Source organism: Balaenoptera acutorostrata, chromosome 2 (genome assembly GCF_949987535.1).
Source record: "Balaenoptera acutorostrata chromosome 2, mBalAcu1.1, whole genome shotgun sequence".
NCBI classification, from domain to species: domain Eukaryota; kingdom Metazoa; phylum Chordata; class Mammalia; order Artiodactyla; family Balaenopteridae; genus Balaenoptera; species Balaenoptera acutorostrata.
Genome location: NC_080065.1, coordinates 176,288,210 through 176,300,610, shown reverse-complemented (window position 1 = coordinate 176,300,610; position 12,401 = coordinate 176,288,210). Strand labels below are relative to the sequence as shown.

At 50.1% G+C, this 12,401-nt stretch overlaps 1 protein-coding gene and 1 long non-coding RNA gene across 2 annotated transcripts; both read right to left on the bottom strand.

The window, feature by feature from the left end:
* Positions 1–5,374: 5,374 nt before the first annotated feature.
* On the bottom strand, positions 5,375–7,834 carry LOC130707319 (uncharacterized). The gene is made up of 3 exons (XR_009007221.1): positions 7,437–7,834; positions 5,926–6,013; positions 5,375–5,578 (listed from the first exon to the last, which is right to left on the bottom strand). It is a non-coding gene; the product is annotated as an uncharacterized LOC130707319 (long non-coding RNA).
* Positions 7,835–7,993: 159 nt separating this feature from the next.
* On the bottom strand, positions 7,994–12,330 carry RNASEH2A (ribonuclease H2 subunit A). The gene is made up of 8 exons (XM_057541299.1): positions 12,191–12,330; positions 11,906–11,977; positions 11,654–11,780; positions 11,472–11,559; positions 9,626–9,763; positions 9,432–9,519; positions 8,318–8,441; positions 7,994–8,209 (listed from the first exon to the last, which is right to left on the bottom strand). Exons 1-8 carry the CDS (start codon positions 12,315–12,317, stop codon positions 8,080–8,082), a joined length of 894 nt encoding a protein of 297 aa, XP_057397282.1. The 5' UTR covers positions 12,318–12,330; the 3' UTR covers positions 7,994–8,079.
* Between the last annotated feature and the right edge of the window lie 71 nt (positions 12,331–12,401).

Here is a 12,401-nt window from a genome sequence, read left to right as displayed (position 1 = left end):
TCCCACCCCTGTCCCTCTCTGCCTTCTAGTTTCCAGAGTCCCATCCTTCCTCTCTGGGGCCCCAGAGACTTGCCCCTCTTCAGATTATTTGAGAAATAACCCAATTGTAGTTCATTTTTTCCCTCACCCCCCTGAATAAAGTCGCCAGTTAGAGCACGTTATGTGGCTGCTTCTTGGGGGAAGTAACTGGAAAGGAGAATTGCCAGCAAATGACAGTTGTCTCTCAAATCTTCAGGTCCTAAAGTTAGCGACTGATTCACAGGAGCATGTAAATGAGGGCCGGTCTACACCTTGGAGCATCTGTCACAACTTGGAATATCCAGGTGTCAGAAATGGGGAGGGGGACTTCCTGGTGGTGCAGTGGTTAAGGATCCGCCTGTTGGACTTCCCTGGTGGCGCAGTGGTTAAGAATCCACCTGTCAATGCAAGGGACCCAGGTTTGATCCCTGGTCCAGGAAGATCCCACATGCAGTGGAGCAACTAAGCCCGTGCACCACAACTACTGAGCCTGCACTCTAGGGCCCGGGAGCCACAACTACTGAGCCCGCGCGCCTAGAGCCCGTGCTCCACAACAAGAGAAGCCACCGCAATAAGCCCGCACATGGCACCGAAGAGTAGCCCCTGCTCGCCACAACTAGAGAGAAAGCTCACACGCAGCAACGAAGACCCAACGCAGCCAAAAATTAATTAATTAATTAATTTAAAAAAAAGACACCACTGGGCCTGTTTAATCAGAGGCGAAGTCCATAAAGGGTTTCTGGAGGTCTGTACAAGTCAGGAAGCTTCTTGGTGGGACTGGTGGCACACAGTGGGAGAGCACACCTCCTCTCCTTGTCAGTCCCTCTTCTGGACCCCTCCCCATTTTTTATTTATTTATTTATTTGTTTTGGCTGCGTTGGGTCTTCATTGCTGTGCGTGGGCTTTCTCTCTAGTTGCAGTGATCAGGGGCTACTCTTCGTTGTGGTGCGCAGGCTTCTTAGTGCAGTGGCTTCTCTTGTGGAGCACCGACCGGCTCCAGGCGCACGGCCTCAGTAGCTGTGGCTCGCAGGCTCGAGAGCGCAGGCTCAGTAGTTGTGTTGCATGGGCTTAGTTGCTCCGCAGTATGTGGGAATTTTCCCGGACCAGGGATCGAACCCGTGCCCCCTGCATTGGCAGGCGGATTCTTAACCACTGTGCCACCAGGTAAGTCCCAAGGGTGCCTTCTTTTTTCCTTCCTCCGCTTCTCCCAAATGCCATTCCTGGATCTAAAGCAAAGGACTGACTCAGATTCAGGATTTGGGTTGTAAACACTTACACTGTAACCGCTGGACCGCCAGGGAAGTCCCATGTAAGCACTACTCTTAATCCTCCTCCTTATCCACAGGCCCTAGGAGAACCAGTTTCCTCACAGGGGCAATACCCCTTTTAGTTCTGTTCAATAGAGCAAGATTGGGGGATGCCTCGTGTGTCCAGGCACTGTGCTAAGATAGATAGATCAGGCCCATTCCCTGCCCTCAGTGAAGATGAAATAGCATAAGAAGCAAAGTGTCCCACTGGGAGAGTAGTAGACAGGCATCTTTCAGATGCCAGAGACAAACTCATTTCAAAGTGCCTTTAGCCAAGACAGTGATAAGCTTCAGGAATGGCTGTCTCTAGGTTCTTAAATGATGTTACGAATCTATCTGTATTTTTTTTTTTTCTTGGCTCTACTCTGGGACAGGATCTCCTCACAGTAGCAAACATGGACCAGCAACTCCATGATTTTATTGATTAAAATGAGCCTATTTCTCTGTAAAACCAGCAAAGGTCCCAGGGCTGGCTCTCATTGATCCAGCTTCCTCATAAGCCCATTACCAAGCCAATAATTGTGTCAAGGGGCATGCTGTACTCTCACTGGCCTGATCTGGGTTATGCTTGTACCTAAAGGTCCGTGGTGGGGTGAGTTCCATCTGAACCACATGGACTGATGATGGGGGAGGGGTGGTCCCCACAAAAGAAAGTCAGGTGATGAAACCAGGAGAAGGGGAAGGAGTGCTGGTCAGGGAATCATGATATATTGACCACAGAGACTGGTGGTTATGACCTTGACTCTGTAGTATATCTACCTGGGTTCACATCCCAGTTCTACCGTTTACTCACTCTGTAACTTTGGGCATGTTGCCCAGCACTTATGAGCCTCAGTTTCTTCATGTGTAAAATGGGGATAATAATTGTTCCTCTCGTAGTGTTATTGGGAGAATCGAATGAGTTAATGCAAGTTGTTATGGTTATGCATCACTCTGTAACAGACAACTCTAAACTTAGTGGTGTAAAACAACAATCATTATCTTTCATGGTTCTGGAGTTTCCCTGGGCTCAGCTGGATGGCTATTGTTCAAGGTCTCTCATGCAATTGCAGAGAGTGGCTGGGGCAGAGTCACACTCACGTATCTGGTGGTTGGTGCTGGCTCTTGCCTTGAATCTCAGCTAGGGCTGTCAGCCAGAATAACTACACGTGGCCCATCCCAGTGGCTTGGGCTTCCTCATAACATGGCGTTTGGGTTCTAAAGGTACATGTCCCAAGAAAGAGAGCCAGGTGGAAGTTGTCTCACCTTTGATGACCTAGCTTTAGAAGTCAAACTATGCTGGAATTCCCTGGCTGTCCAGTGGTTAGTACTCGGCACTTTCACTGCTGGGGCCCAGGTTCAACCCCTGCTCAGGAAACTAAGATCCTGCAAGCCAGGCTGTGCGGCCAAAGCAAAAAAAAAGTCACACAGTGTCACCTCTGCTTTCTATTCACTAATGTAAGTCACTAGAGACAAAAGGGAGGTGCCCTAGACTCCACCTCCTAATGGGAAGGATGTCAAATACAATGCTTAGAAAGTGCCTGGCCCGTAATTAACACTCAATAAATGCAGACATCATCCATGATCACTGTTGTTGTTGATGATGTTTCATATGTACTGTTATTATGACAAAGCGGATAAGCAGGCATTCAAGGAAGAGGAGTGAGGTAAGCCTTTGAAGGAGCTCCAGGTAAATGACCAGAACACAGGGAAGGGCATTTCAAGCAGGCCTGAAGATTTCAGGTTCTGGGGAACTCCCAGCTGCTCAGAAAGCCTGGAACAGAGCATGGGAGCTGGGGTCAGATCACAGAAGGACTTGAATGCCTGGCAAAGCACTTGGACCTGTTGATAAGGGGTATGAGAGCCATGGAAGGTTTAAGCAGGGGAAGGTTCATCATACTGACACTCTTGCTTGCCACTTACAAGCAGGTCTGGGGGAGGGTGAGACTGGAGGTGAGGGGCACCAGTAAGGACCTTGGGACGAGGACTGAAAGATGGGCAGAAGGGGATGAATGAGAGGGAGTCAGAGGAATAACCCACAAGGCTGTCCTGAGGAGAGTGGGAGTGATCATTTGAAACTTTCAAGAAGCAGGGGTTGTCTTCAACCTCATTTGAAATAAAACCCTGGGGATCTTTGGCAGGTTTGGTGTGGGACCCTGAACTTCACATTTCTTTCTTTCTTTTTTTTTTTTTTTGACTCATATATTCATTCTTTATTTTCCACCCAATTCCATCTTGTGATTCTCTTGGTTCTCTATCACGGTCTTAGGAAGGTTGCCTCAGTTCCAAATGGCTGGACTCCACATTTCGTACTCCCTGGTGAGCTTGAGGCTGCTGGTCTGGGAACCCCACTTTGAATAGCCAGGGATCCCTAGACCTTTGTTAGAAGAAATATTTGCAAGTTACAACTTTAGGGTACCCACTAGTTTCTGCTTGTCACCAGATGGGAGGAAAGAGGTGAGCAGTTTCTATCTTTTTTTTTTTTTTTAATATTTATTTATTTATTTTTGGCTGTGTTGGGTCTCAGTTGCGGCACGCTGGATCTTTCGTTGTGGCGCATGGGCTCTTCGTTGAGGTGCACGGGCTTTTCGTTGCAGTGTGCGGGCTCAGTAGTTGCGGTATGTGGACTGAGTTGCCCCCAGCATGTTGGATCTTAGTTCCCCAACCAGGGATTGAACCAGCGTCCCCTGCATTGCAAGACTGATTTTTTATTTTTTTAAATTTTTGGCTGCATTTGGTCTTCATGGCTGCGCATGGGCTTTCTCTAGTTGCGGCGAATGCGGGCTACTCTGTTGTGGTGCACTGGCTTCTCACTGTGGTGGCTTCTCTTGTTGTGGAGCACAGGCTCTAAGCACGAGGACTTCAGTAGCTGTGGCTCACGGGCTGCAGAGCGCAGGCTCAGCAGTTGCGGTGCACGGGCTTAGCTGCTCCACGGCATGGGGGATCTTCCCAGACCAGGGATCGAACAGTGTCCCCTGCATTGGCAGGCGGATTCTTAACCATTGCGCCACCAGGGAAGTCCCTGAAAGACTGATTCTTAATCACTGGACCACCAGGGAAGTCCCTTTCCTTATCTTACCAAGGCAAATTCCATCAGCAGTCAGAGGGCCTGTAATTTCAAGATGAACTGTAATTTTAATAATTCTGAGAGGGAAAGAGGCAAGTCTGAGATACTCGGCATATACGGCATAGAAAACGGCAGAATTACAAATGGAATCAGGTTCTGTAATGTCTTGCAACTATAGTGACAACCACAGGCAGAGGCGTGAATAGAAGATGGCTTTAGGTGGGAAAATGGGGTGGTCATGGCTCCTCCCCAAGGTCTGCCCTCATCACCTCTGCTCTAGGGCCTTCTTGTAGCCAGGTACTCTCATCTTGGGGTCTCTGCACTTGCTGTTCCCACCGCTTAGAACCCCCTTTACCCTCCTGTTACCTGTTCCACTCCTCTCACCCTTCAGATCTCGGCCAGTCAGGTCCTCAGTCTCTACGAGCCCCAGGCTGGAGCTGGCCTCCCCATATGCACTCCAGGGGCCCTCTGTCCTCAATGGGAGGTTTGGGACCCTTTCTGGCTGGTCAGCACGGGCTTCCCCATGTCCAGCACAGGACACGCATAGAGTGCAGAGGTGCTCTCTCATGAACTGAATTGCACCCACTGCCCCCCGCCAAATTCATATGTTGAAGCTCTAACCCCCAGTACCTCAGAATGTAACTATATTTAAAGATAAATCTTTAAAGAGGCAATTAAGGTAAAATGAGGTCCCATGAGTGGGCCCTAATCCAATGAGTGGAGTCCTTAGAAGTAGAGATTAGGACACAGACACACACAGAGGGATGTGATGACATGGGGAAAAGATGGCCATCTACAAGCCAAGGAGAGAGGCCTCAGAAGAAACCAACTCTGCTGATACCTTCATCTTGGACTTTCAGCCTCCAGGACTGTGAGAAAATTAATTTCTGTTGGTTAAGTGCCCCAGTCTATGATATTTCTTTCTTTTTTTTTTTTTTTTTAATTATTTATTTATTTATTTATTTATTTATTTATTTATTTATTTATTTATTTATGGCTGTGTTGGGTCTTCGTTTCTGTGCGTGGGCTTTCTCTAGTGGCAAGTGGGGGCCACTCTTCATCGCGGTGCACGGGCCTCTCACTGTCGCAGCCTCTCCCGTTGCGGAGCACAAGCTCCAGACGCGCAGGCTCAGTAGTTGTGGCTCACGGGCCTAGTTGCTCCGTGGCATGTGGGATCCTCCCAGACCAGGGCTCGAACCCGTGTCCCCTGCATCGACAGGCAGATTCTCAACCACTGCGCCACCAGGGAAGCCCTCTATGATATTTCTTATGGCACCCTTGGCTGACTAATAATACACACTCTATAAATAATACTGCCACAATGCCCTGGGTTTCTGTCATCAGAGCATTTATTAAAAAGTGAAGAGCCATTCTCTCTTCCTTTCCATTAAAATCTCACTATTCTGGTGAATTCCCTGGTGGTCCAGTGGTTAGGACTCTGAGCTTCCACTGCAGGGGGCACGGGTTTTGATCCCTGGTCGGGGAACTAAGATCCCACATGCCGCATGGTGTGGCCAAAATAATTAATTAATTAATTTAAAAAATCAATCTCACCGTTCAGGAGTTCCCTGGTGGTCTAGTGGTTAGGAGTCAGTGCTTTCACTGTTGTGGCCCAGATTCAGGGAACTGAGATCCCATAAGCCTTGTGGCCAAAAAAGAAAAAAAACAAAAAAAGTGAAATAAAATCCTACTGTTTACTGTTCAAGTCAAGGTTGTGGGGGGAGGGTCAAGAGTGGAGAGGATGGGAGGATATGGAGTCTCTCCCTACCCCCAGGTACCAATTTTTGACTCTTTATCCCAGATATTCCATTCCCCTTGCCACGGATTACTTCAGGCATAGACATGTCCTACTTTCAGCTAGGGACAGGGTGGCTGCTTGGAGATGAGGCCTTTGGAGGTTGGGATGTGATGTCTGGAGTTGTTGCAGCCATCTTGGCACGATAAGAGGTAAAAAAACCCCACCAAAATTGGCAAAACAGAAGATGGATTAAAAAAACAGTGTCTTTGATGTTGCTGAGCCACCTGACTTCCAAACTTCTCATGGAGTGAGATAAACCTGTTCTGGTGCAGGCAAAGCTGTGAGAGAAACAAGTGCTCACCTATTCCTCATGGGAGTGCCATTGAGTACAAGCCTCCACAGAGGGGAATTTGGAAATATCTCTCCAAATTACAAACCACACAGACCCTCTAACCCAGGAAACCTACCCCTGGGAATTTTTCTACAGACAAAACAGTGTGAGAAATGATAGCAAACCTGTCATTCCCTGCTGTACAAGTTTAACAGCAAGATGCGGGGCAAGTCAAGGTCTATTAAAAGGTGTTAAGGGCTTCCTTGGTGGCCCAATGGTTGAGAATCCGCCTGCCAACGCAGGGGACATGGGTTCAAGCCCTGGTCTGGGAAGATCCCACATGCCGCGGAGCAACTAAGCCCACGCAACACAACTACTGAGCCTGCGCTCTAGAGCCTGCGAGCCACAACTACTGAAGCCCGCGCGCCTAGAGTCCGTGCTCCACAAGAGAAGCCACCACAATGAGAAGCCCGCGCACCACAACGAAGAGTAGCCCCCACTCGCTGCAAGTAGAGAAAGCCTTCGCGCAGCAACAAAGACTCAACAAAGTCAAAAATAAATTAATTAACTTAAAAAAAAAGTGTTAAATAAATTATAGGACAGTCACACCACAGGAATCTGCAGCTGTAATGGGAACAAGGAAGGTTTTTAGACACCTATTTGGAATTATCTCCAAGATGTATGTGGTAAAAAGAGCTATGCACACTACCTAAGGAATACTTTGTTTCCATTTGTGTAAAAAAAAAAAAAAACTTCAGTTAAGATGTATTTGTATGTATGTTTTTAACATGCCAGGATATCTCCAGAGGACCTAGAAGGCACCTGCTATGGTCTGAATGTTTGTGTCCCCCCAAAATTCATGTTGAAATCCTAACCCCCCAAAGAAGATGGTGTTAGGAGGTGGGACCTTTGGGAGGTGATTAGGTCATGCAGGTGGAGCTCTCTCATGAGTGGGATTAGTGCCCTTATAAAAGGGACCCCACAGAGATTCCTCACCCCTTCCACCATGTGAGGACATGGCGAGATGGCAGTCTGTGACCTGGAAGAGGGCCCTCCCACAAAGCTGACTGTGCTGGTACCCTGATCTTGGACTTCCAGCCTCCAGAACTGAGAAAAATAAATATATATTGTTTACAAGCTGCCCAGCCTGTGGTATTTCGTTACAGCAGCCCACAAAGGACTGAGACACCCCAATAAGCCCACCAGGGTGCTGCGGGTAGGACGGGGGGGAAGCTTCTCAGCATACTCCTTTTTAATTCTGCATCAAATATACCATGCATTTAAAAAATCAAATCAGGGGCTTCCCTGGTGGTCCAGTGGTTAAGACTCCACACTCCCAATGCAGGGGACCTGGGTTCAATCCCTGGTCAGGGAACTAGATCCCGCATGCCGCAACTAAGATCCTGGTGCAGACAAATAAATAAATAAATATTTTTTAAAAATCAAATCAAATCAATCAATCAATGTCCATCCTGTTTAAGTTCTATTAGTCAGCAACTCAGTCCAGATGCAGACAGAGCACACCTCCACCCTACCGCCACCCTAAAGCAGAACCTCCACACTTAGTTTTCTTTGAAGAATTTTAATCACAAACTGGGGGTGGGGTGGGTGTGGGAGCAGGTAAAGGGAGTACAGGCTGCTAGAGAATGGTGGCTGACTCCAGGCCCCGCTCCTGGAAGTACCGATGGGGGAGGCGGGCGCGGGGGCCTTCGCTGAAGTACGACTTGATCCTCCTGAGTCCCTCCTGATGCCCTGTCTGTGAGTCCTCCCTGTGGGAGAGAGGTGGCGACACTGACTTCCGGGGGATCGGCCCTCTCAGGCAGCACTGAGCCCTGGCCTCTCACCCTCCTTCCTCATAGCACCTCCAGGACACCTACCATGTAACGTCTTCTGCCTCCTTCTCCAGGATGCTCTGGGCTGTGCGCCAACTGAACCGGACAAACTGGGGGAAGCCGAACACAGGGTCCACGTGCTCCCTCAACCACGCTTTTGTCTTGGGATCTGGGGGAAGGGTAGGGTGGACAATGTGATAGCCCTGAGCCCTGCCATAATGTCCCAGCTTCTCAGCTTGGCATCTGAGGCCCTACCACCTCATCTCAGGCCTCCTCTGGAGTACCTGAAGCACCGCCCACTGTCTGAGACATCTTCCTGCCTCAGAACCTTTGCACAAGCAGTTCCCCCCAACTCTCTGCCTGGCCAACAGTTGCTCATGGGGCAGTTTAAGGAGACTGCCCTTGAGACATCTCTCTTACCTCTCCAAGGACATGAGGCATTGAACCAGCATTTGTGGACCATTGAGTTAATGCCCATCTCTCCCATGCAACCACAAACTCAGTGGGCACAGGGAGGTCCTTGTTTGTCTTGCTCATGGCTAAATCCCTAGGGCTTGGCCCTGCAGGTCACATACCAGGTGTTCAGTAAGCACTGAACACAGCCCAAAGTGTCTTTGGCCTGGACCTGGTTTCCTCCCTTTGGCCTCACCTAAGTTCCAATCACAGACTTGCTGTGTTGCCCCACCCAACTACCAAAGGGTTCCTTGAACCCAGCTACTGAATCTTCGCCTCTGCCCTTGTGTGTCTTTGGGAGAGTTGGAGGGGAGGGTCACGATCATTTCCACTTTACAAACAGAGAGACTGAAGCTCCTAATGAAGAGAAAACAATGGATTCAAGCTGGGGCCACTGGACAGCACTGAACAGGAGCCAGTACCCCTTACTCTGCCCTTTGCCCCTTAACAAATGGACAGATGTCCATCGTGAGTCTCAGTCCTTCACTGGGGCTCCAGAGAGAGAGCAGAGAGGGAGGGAGGGAGAAGGGAAGAGGGAGTCTGCCAGCTGAAATCCAACTTTGCCACATTTTGGCCATAAGCAAGTGGCCCCCTGTCTGGGCCTCAGCCTCTTCTGCTGCAGAATGGGGTGGTCAGAACAACTTAGAAAACCTCAGAAGCATGCCAAGCCTGCCTTTTTAGTTTATTGTCACTGCCGTCTGCTCACCATTGGGGTAGCCTGAGCCATAATCAGTGTCCAAGTCCTGCAGTTTTTCCACAAACTTCCAGTTCTTCACAGCCTTGTCTCGGGCCACCTGTGGGCAAGATAGGCACTTGGGATCTCCCTCTTCACGAAGCAGCCATGCTTGCCTCCTGCCCAGGGGGATGTTGGGAGCTGGCCATGGCCAGCAGGGGCCTAACCTTGGCACAGATACTGGCGGCACTGACCACAGGATAGAGGGCATCTGCCTTGGCCTTGACTGTCACCTCAACACCAGGAAAGCGCTGCTGCAGCCGCTCCTGGTATGTCTCTGGGGGCCCCACAGTGTCCACAAACACCTGCCATGGTGACAGAAATGTATTCATTCAACAAACATCCAGAAAAACAACTGTGTAGATGATCCAACTTCACGGCCTTTGCACTTGATGTTCCCACTGCCTGGAATACTCATCTCTCAGCTCATGCCCAGGCTGCATCTTCCTCTCAGGGGTCTCAGCTCAAATATCACCCTCTAAAGAGGCTTTTCCTGATCACACTATATCCATTCTACATTTATTAAGCACCTACTGCATGCCATGGGCTGCTCTACGTGTCGGGGACATAGCAGTAAACACGCCAGAGTAGACACTCTGGTGAGGGCCATAGACAAGAAACAGGATAAATAATAAAGAATAGGGACTTCCCTGGTGGCGCAGTGGTTAAGAATCCATCTGCCAATGCAGGGGACATGGGTTCAAGCCCTGGTCCGGGAAGATCCCACATGCCGCGGAGCAACGAAGCCCGTGCGCTACAACCACTGAGCCTGCGCTCTAGAGCCCGCGAGCCACAATTACTGAGCCCGCGTGCTGCAACTACTGAAGCCCGCGCACCTAGAGCCTGTGCTGGGCAACAAGAGAAGCCACCACAATGAGAAGCCCGCGCACCACAATGAAGAGTAGCCCCCGCTCGCCGCAACTAGAGAAAGCCCGCACGCAGCAACAAAGACCCAACGCAGCCAAAAATTAATTAATTAATTAATTAAAATAATAATAATAATAATAAAGAATAAGGGAGATCCAGAAGAGATTATAATTTTAAACAATTTGGGGGTGTTCAGGGAAGGTCACTCTGAGGTGGTGACATCTGAATAAAGGCCTGAAGGAAATGAGGGAATGACCCATAGGGAGACCTGGGAAAGAGTGTTCTAGTGCAAAGGCCCTGACGTGGGACCATGTCAAGTACGCTGGACAGCAGTACGGGGACCACATATCTAGAACAGAAATGAGGTCAGAAAAGTAACAAGAAAAGTAATCTCCAGAACATTTATTATTCTCAAAAATCATCTTTACTATTTGATTACCAGCTGCCCATCCATCTCCTCTGATTTGGTCATGAACCCGAGGGCAGGCTCCTTGTCTGTCTGCTTCAGTACTGCATCGTCAGCTCCACATTCCAGCCCTGGACCTCAGCCACCTCCTCAGCAAGGCCTCCCTTGTTACATTCTCTATCTCAAGTATATTTACCCTCGTGATTCTCTCAAAACGGTCTGTTCTTTGCCTTGCAGCACTCGATGCAATGCCAACTTATATTTCTCTCTGGTGATTTAATCTTTCTCCACTTGCCTGTAAATTTTCCTGATTTAATTCCCACTGTGTTCAGAAAATTAAACGTCGAGATTTACATTTCAAAAATGTAAATGACTGTCTGCTGTGCGGGAGCACATTGTAGGGGAGGGGGCTGGAGGAGGATGGGGCAGGTATCCAGAAAGAGGGTGCCCTGGGCTAGGATACAGACTGCGGGCAGGGGGAACAGATGTGGGATTCGTTCTAGACACTGAGCCTTTAGGATATGGAAATAGATTAGATGGAGGTGAGGCTGGGGGCCCCACCATGGTCCTTAGTGGGGCACACATTTAAGGTAGGAAAAACAGCAGGACATCAACAGCAGTAACACACATTCTTGAGGTACTCCAGATATGTCTGATGCAGAATCGTCCATCGCACTTCTATACTCCTATTTTATCCTGAGGTGATCAAATGGGGACAATCCAACCAACAGTTAGCTCACCTGGGCCACTTTCACACCCTGGTCCAACGCATACTGCACCAGTCCAGTAGCTGTATCATGAGACAGGGAGTTCAGGTTGTACTTGACCCTGTGGTGGTGGACAGAGCCCAGTCAACATCGTTCCAGCCACCCATCCCTTCCAGCCCATGATGGCTGCCCCCCCACCCCCCGGGACCCCTCACCGCCCAAGCATGCTGGTAGAGATGAGGTTTGGAGACAGCACGTCCAGTGCCCAGCCCACAAAGTCTCCGTCCTCCTCCATTTTCCCAAAGAGCCTGTCCCGCTCGCTCTCCGACAAGGTCTTTGAGTCTGGGTGGAGGGTTGGGAGAGAAGGGGAGCGGCTGGTTCCCTCAGTTCCTGCTCTCCCCCTCCAGCTTGCACCCGCCCCTGAACATGCCCAGGAATCGCCTCCCTAGATCTACCCCAGGGCTCACCTGCCACTTTCAGGGCCTCCAGATCTGCCAGGCGGGACAGGGGGCAATAGCAGATGGCGTAGACCATGGGGCCTGGGGAAGTGGGGGTCCAAACAGTGAGCCCGTGAAAGCCGCCATCTCTATTCCATCATCACCGCTTTTTTTTTTCGGTGCCATCACCAATGCCATCGCCATCACCACTATCACCACCCCCCACCCCGAGTGAGGTGCAATCCCAGCTCCTGTTCCAGTGCAACTTGCAGCCACCTTATCACGCCCCTCCCCCACCCGGCCCTGGGGGCGCACCCAGCACCGGGCCCCGGCCCGCTTCATCGACGCCCAGGACGCAGGGCTCCTTGCGGCACACAGAAGGTACAGGCGAATTCAGGCGACAGCGGCCCGTATTGTCTCTCTCCAGCTCGCTGAGATCCATGCCGCCTCAGCCGCCACCACCAGCGGCAGGAACAAAGTCTGCAAGGAAAGGTCTCTGCGCGCGTTTTCCGCGGGCCCCGAGGCA

Bases quoted from the DNA above. Each gene is read 5' to 3' on its own strand.
- RNASEH2A (XM_057541299.1), bottom strand. From the start codon at position 12,317: ATGGATCTCAGCGAGCTGGAGAGAGACAATACGGGCCGCTGTCGCCTG. The intron at 11,781-11,905 runs GTGAGCCCTGGG...CCCTCCACCCAG, and splicing joins GGAGGCCCTGAAAGTGGCAG to ACTCAAAGACCTTGTCGGAG. The intron at 11,560-11,653 runs GTGAGGGGTCCC...CCACCACCACAG, and splicing joins TCTACCAGCATGCTTGGGCG to GGTCAAGTACAACCTGAACT.